We start from the raw sequence: 6,549 nt of genomic DNA, 5'->3' as shown, positions 1-6,549 counted from the left end.
GCAGTGGCATGATCTCGGCTCACTGCAACTTCTGCTTCCCAGGTTCAAGCAGTCCTCCCACCTCAACCTCCTGAGTAGCTGGAACCATCATGCCCAGCTAATTTTTTTGTATTTTTGGTAGAGACAGGGTTTCACCATGTTGTTCAGGCTGGTCTTGAACTCCTGAGCTCAAGCGATCCATCCATCTTGGCCTCCCAAAGTGCTGGGATTACAGGTGTGAACCACCATGCCCAGCCTACAATTTTTTAAAAGCAGATTATTGTATATATAAAAACATTACTATGAGAACACCTTATAATGATGAGTATTTTTCTTTCACATGATAAAATCATAACTTATATGTATTTAACTCCCTCAAATTCAGTTTTACATGTTCCATGGGGACGTGGAGAGAGAGAATAATATAACCAGTACAATGATTCAGCAACTGGGTTTCCTGGAGTAAGTGTGAGTTGGGATACTTGCATCTGGGGTTCCCTCCATCAATCTCTGTTCTCATGTGCTTCTCACAGAGTGAGCATCTTGCTGCTCTATCTTTAAATCTAGGTACCGATTTTTCAGCCACATGACCCCCAAAATAAGCCAGTTCCTCCACCTTCATCTGGAGCAAAACTGTAGAAACAGCAACTTGTTCCGGAGCTGGAAATTGGCTCCAGTGGACCCATTGGGAAGAAGGAGTTTTTTGCTATGCTTTGTGGACAATTTAAGGGTTTAAAAGGCAATTTTGATAAGCCATGTTTTTTGTTTGTTTGTTGTGAGACGGAGTCTCGCTCTGTCGCCCAGGCTGGAGTGCAGTGGCGTGATCTTGGCTCACTGCAAGCTCCACCTCCTGGGTTCACGCCATTCTGCCTCAGCTTCTCGAGTAGCTGGGACTACAGGTGCCCGCCACCATGCCTGGCTAATTTTTTGTAATTTTAGTAGAGACAGGGTTTCACCATGTTAGCCAGGATGGTCTCGATCTCCTGACCTCGTGATCTGCCTGCCTTGGCCTCCCAAAATGCTGGGATTACAGGCGTGAGCCACCGCACCTGGTGATGATCCATCAGTTTTATCTGAAGTGCCGTCTTTAGAAGATAACCTCCATGTAAAACGTTTGTCCACAGTTTATATTTTAAAATATAAAATTGAAGAAAAAACTATTGCCAGCTTTGCTTTTTCCTCTTTGTTAATGGACTATCTATTAACATCTCACCAAATGGAGTCTCATGTACACAGATTGGGAAATACTGCCTTAAGATGCAGTGTGAAGCCTTAAGTTTATGTAACCATGACTTAGCCATCTGTGTAACAGGTATACCCATGGGGCGTAGGGATTGGGGGAAGTAGTTTGCACCAAGTAGGTCTGGTGTGGACCATAGGTGGCAATCCAGACAGGCTAGAGCAATGTTCAGGATACAGCAGCAAGTGACAGGTTCTGGCCAGCTGTCCCTACGGGGGCTGGAAGGACGAAGAGCCAGGATAAGGAGACAGGGCCTCCATTACTGAAACTGGGATTGAAATCGAGAACTGGTTGTGGGGGAAATTAAACAAGAAGCTGTCCAGCTTCTTCTGTTCTCACAACCAAGTTCAGATCTGGAGTCAGAGGCAGGGATGCAGCTACAAGAGGAGTTTGTGTTGCAGGTTTATGTAGATACGATGCTAAGCAGGTCTGTGTTAGCCAGGATTGTTTGGGCAGTAAGTGACAGAAATCCAACTTACGTTAACCACAAAGCCTCAAAGGGGAATTTATTGAATCATGTAACTGGGCAGTTGAAGAGATGGTGCTGTCCTCGGACATGGATGAAGATAAGGGTTCAAATTATGTCATCATGGAGGATCTCTCTCCCTACATCTTGGTTCCATTTGCTTCTATTTTGTCTTCCTTCTTTTTTTTGTTTTTTTTTTTGAGATGGAGTTTCCCTCTTGTTGCCTAGGCTGGAGTGTAATGGTACTATCTTGGCTCACCACAACCTCTGCCTCCTCCTGGGTTCAAGCGATTCTCCTGCCTCAGCCTCCTGAGTAGCTGGCATGCGCCACCATGCCCAGCTAATTTTTTGTATTTTTAGTAGAGATGGGGTTTAACCATATTGGTCAGGCTGGTCTCAAACTCCCGACCTCAGGTGATCTGCCCATCTTAGCCTCCCAAAGTGCTGGGATTACAGGCATGAGCCACCGTGCCCGGCCTTTGGCTTCCTTCTTGAACAACTCTCTATGTAGCAAGAAATCCTTACATTCTCTTCTTCTTAGCAACCTCAGAGGAGCAAACAGTCTTTCCTGATGCTCTGTTAGGAAAGTCCAGGGAGAGACTGATCAGTCGGGTGTGAATTACATATCCATCCCTGAACCAATCACCGCCTGGGCCATGGTGTCATCCCATTGGCCACTCTAGATCATGTGCTGACTCCTGTAGCAGGAAATAGGGAGAAGATGACAGAGCCAGCGGGGTGCAGTGGCTCATGCCTGTAATCCCAATACTTTGAGAGGCCAAGGTGGGTGGATCACCTGAGGTCTCGAGTTCGAGAAGATGACGGAGCAGTATGAGTCCTACTGAACCACATCCAGTGGATTTTCCTTAGGAAGGAAGATCCTATTACCAGACAAAAAGGGAAAAGGAAGTGGAAAGAGTAGGCAGACAAAATACAGTGATCTGTTACAAAGTCTTCCCAAAAGCCAGAAATTCCAGGGATTTCTGAAGTCTACTTCTCTAGTGCTGGCTTGTTTGGGCTGTGGAGACTCTGCCTAGGTAATTGCTGAGCTCCTATTCTTATCTCGGTTCCTTCCTCAGTCCCACCAGAAGCCCTGCTCATTTGGGATGTGCGACTTGGCCCACGGAGGCTGCCAACTCACCTTGGTACTTAACTACTATTTGGTTTCTGTGACACCAAGCTATTGCTTAAACCAAGCCGCTTACAATGACACCACCTAGGAGAATTATTTAGATTTTATTCCGAGTGAGTTGAGAAGCCACGGGAAGATTGTAAGCAAAGGCATAAAAGATGGTTACATTCTGTTGGGAAGATTTCCCTCTTCCCTGGAGATCGGTCCTCACAGAAGCTTTTCCAATGGCCACAGACTAGGGAAGGTTGAGAGAGGGACAGGAGAACAAACTCCACTCACAGCTGCTGCTTCTCCTCTACCTAGTTAGCCTCCACTGGGGCCAACAGTGAGCCTGTGTTGTCATTCGTGGTCCCAGGCTGGCTGTCACCATGGAGATGGTGCTGCTCTACTAGTTCCTGGCTATTAAAAGGGAGCTCCTGTCTGGACACCTGTTTCCCAGTGTGTGGCCGCACACCTGTAGGTCTGAATAGAAGTGAACCCAGCACGGAGGTCAGGGAGGCACCAGACCACCAGACACCAGGAGGAGCAAATCCAACTCAAGCGTGGCCCCTCTGCCCCTGATTTTTTTTTTTTTTTTTTTAAGATAGAATTTTGCTCTTGTTGCCCAGGCTGAAGTGAAATGGCATGATCTCGCCTCACCACAACCTCTGCCTCCCGGATTCAAGTGATTCTCTTGTTTCAGCCTCCCGAGTAGCTGGGATTACAGGCATGTGCCACCACGCCCTGTTAATTTTGTATTTTTGGTAGAGACGGGGTTCCTCCATGTTGGTCAGGCTGGTCTCAAACTCCTGACCTCAGGTGATCTGCCCGCCTTGGCCTCCCAAAGTGCTGAGATTACAGGCGTGAGCCACCGCGCCCTGCTTTTTTTTTTCATTTGGGGTCTTGCTCTGTCACCTAGGCTGGAGTGCAGTGGCGTGATCTTGGCTCACTGCAACCTCTGCCTCCTCGATTCGCATGATTCTGCCTCAGCCTCCTGAGCAGCTAGGACTAAAGGCATGTGCCACCATACCAGGCTAATTTTTGTAATTTTAGTAGAGATAGGGTTTTGCCATGTTGGCCAGGCTGGTCTTGAACTCCTGGCCTCAAGTGATCCGCCTGCCTCGGCCTCCCAAAGTGTGAGCTACAGTGGCCGGCCTGCTCTGACCATCTTCAGGGAAATAGAAACATGAGGTCTGCCACATTCTCATCCCACCCTTGATACCTAGGTGATGTGAGAGCTTGAGGGGGAGGTCAGAAGGTCAGAGATGACCCAGTTCAGGAGGTGACCCCATAGGAGGAGAAGAATCCAGCCACGTGATACACAGGACCAAGAGAACAGTAAATGCAAAGATCTGGAAGCACAAAAGAGGAACAGCAAGGACAGCATGTTCCAGAACCTGGTAAGAAAGGAGGGTGGGGCCAGAGCAGAGGGCAGGACAGGGGAAGAGATGGAATTTGATTTTTTCGGTACCATGGGAAGCCACTGAAAAGTATTATGCAGAGAAGTGAAACCATCTGACTCATGTTTCTAGAAGCTCTCATGGACCATTGTGCAGAGCATAGAGTGTGGTGGGACCAGAATAATGGTGAGGGACCAGTGAGAAGGCTGCTAGAGTCACCAGATGCAAGGAGATGGAGACTTGGGCTGGAATGGGATGGTGGAGCCTATGTGGACAAAGCTGGGATGTGTTTTGAGGCAGAACTGATGGATTTGCTAGGAGGTGAAGGCTGGCTCTGGATTCCTAAGGGATTGATAATGCCTTTTACCGACTTGAGGAAGACCAAGGAGAGGTTCGAGGACTACCACAGCACTGGTAAGGAGGTTAGGCAAAGGTTGAGGCTGCTGTGAGCTGTGGTCATGCCGCCACTACACCCTAGCCTGGGTGACAGACTGAGATCCTGTCTTAAAATACTTTAAAAAAAAAAATATATATATATATATGTATGTATGTGTGTATATATATATATGTGTGTGTGTGTATATATATGTGTGTGTGTGTATATATATATATATGTTGCCTGGGCACGGTGGCTCACTCCAGTAATCCCAGCACTTTGAGAGACCAAGGCAGGCAGATCACCTGAGGTCAGGAGTTCGAGACTAGCCTGGTCAATATCACAAAACCGTGTCTCTACTAAAAATACAAAAATTAGCTGGGAGTGGTGGCAGGCACCTGTAATCCCAGCTGCTCAGGAGGCTGAGGCACAAGAATTGCTTGAATCCAGGAGGCGGAGGTTGCAGGAGCCGAGATTACACCACTGCACTCCAGCCTGGGTGATACAGCGAGACTTAGTCTCAAAAAAAAAAAAGTATATATACACATATATGTATACATACATACATATATATAATAAAAATAATAAATAAATAAAGGATCTCAGGCAATAAATAAAAACACCTGCCTACTACCATCCATCTTCATCCCTTTGTTCATATCTAACACCAAAACACCCAAATAGCTGGAAGCACATCATCTCAAAAGACAAGCATGTTTTGTTTTGTTTTGTTTTTTTTGAGACAGAGTCTCGCTCTGTCGCCCAGGCTGGAGTGCAGTGGCCGGATCTCAGCTCACTGCAAGCTCCGCCTCCCAGGTTTATGCCATTCTCCTGCCTCAGCCTCCCGAGTAGCTGGGACTACAGGCGCCCGCCACCTCGCCCGGCTAGTTTTTTGTATTTTTTTTAGTAGAGACGGGGTTTCACCGTGTTAGCCAGGATGGTCTTGATCTCCTGACCTCGTGATCCGCCCGTCTCGGCCTCCCACAGTGCTGGGATTACAGGTTTGAGCCACCGCGCCCGGCCAGCATGGTTTTTTCAAATGAATGGCTGTAGCCTTATGAAAAGCTGCCTTGCTATCTGGTTTTCTTGTTTTGAGGGGCAAGGATGGAGGTTTCTCTCCTGCACCCACAGGCCACTGGGGATACCGCCCCAGCCCAGCCTCCCACCCTGCACTGGAGCCTCTCAGGCCTCCTGCGTGGGTAGCACAGTGTTGAGAAGAGGAAGGAGCAGTTTGTCTGGCTTCTTCACAGGCCCACAACTGGCGTGTACAGTGGCCTAGAAGGCGAGGCCAAGGTGGGGCTGGGGAAGCTAGCAGGGGCGAGATCATGGAGCACCTTGAGCTGCATCTGGGGGGCACTGAGAAAGCATGGAGAGCTGTCCTCCCAACCCCCAGCATCTTAGTAGAAAATATTGAAACATACAGAAAACGTGAAGAGTTTTATGCTATTTTCATTTTAGAGACATTATTTTGCTTGAAATATAAGAGCTACTGAGTGTTGCTGAGGTCTTAGCATGTGCTGGGTTCCATTCTTAGCATGTAACATGTGTTGGCCTATTTGATCCTCCTACATATAATCCTATTATTGGTTGTTGGAGTGGTCGATCATGACCTGAACGGCCACAACATGTTTGGGGAACTATCTGTGTTATGAGTTCCACTCCCTAATACATGTCACAACTGAATGTCCCAGGTTCCCTTGCGGCTAGGACACAGCATGAGACCCAGGCTTTCCAAACATATGCCCCAGGCAATACTTCCATACACAAGGAATAACATGGGATGCTGGGTATGAGCAGAATTCAAATTCAGGAATAGAGGGAAGCGTTGCCCTTTGACCCATACAATAGGGGATCCCTTTCCCTGGACCCCGTGCCTTAGAGGGCCCCACTCTGTTCCTCTACAGACTGCTAGCCCCCTATGGAATGAGGGTTGTCTGAGGCTGTATGAGTTTCTATTTGTTACACAGCAGTGGAAAC

At 47.8% G+C, this 6,549-nt stretch overlaps 1 protein-coding gene across 2 annotated transcripts in view; it reads left to right on the top strand.

The window, feature by feature from the left end:
* Window positions 1–2,397: 2,397 nt before the first annotated feature.
* LOC105507666 (chromosome unknown open reading frame, human C12orf76) overlaps window positions 2,398–6,549 on the top strand; it is a 40,751-nt gene continuing 36,599 nt past the window's right edge. The window contains exons 1-2 of one of the 2 annotated variants that reach the window (XM_011936262.1): window positions 2,398–2,603; window positions 4,023–4,196. In XM_011936262.1, coding sequence (XP_011791652.1) covers window positions 4,182–4,196 — 15 coding nt within the window. In that variant the 5' untranslated portion in view covers window positions 2,398–2,603; window positions 4,023–4,181. Of the gene's footprint in view, window positions 2,604–4,022; window positions 4,197–6,549 lie in introns of those variants that run through there. The other variant, XR_001001136.1, reaches the window with a different exon arrangement.

This window comes from Colobus angolensis, unplaced genomic scaffold (assembly GCF_000951035.1).
Source record: "Colobus angolensis palliatus isolate OR3802 unplaced genomic scaffold, Cang.pa_1.0 Scaffold10, whole genome shotgun sequence".
In the NCBI taxonomy this organism is placed as follows: domain Eukaryota; kingdom Metazoa; phylum Chordata; class Mammalia; order Primates; family Cercopithecidae; genus Colobus; species Colobus angolensis.
This window is presented reverse-complemented; position numbering and strand designations above follow the sequence as displayed.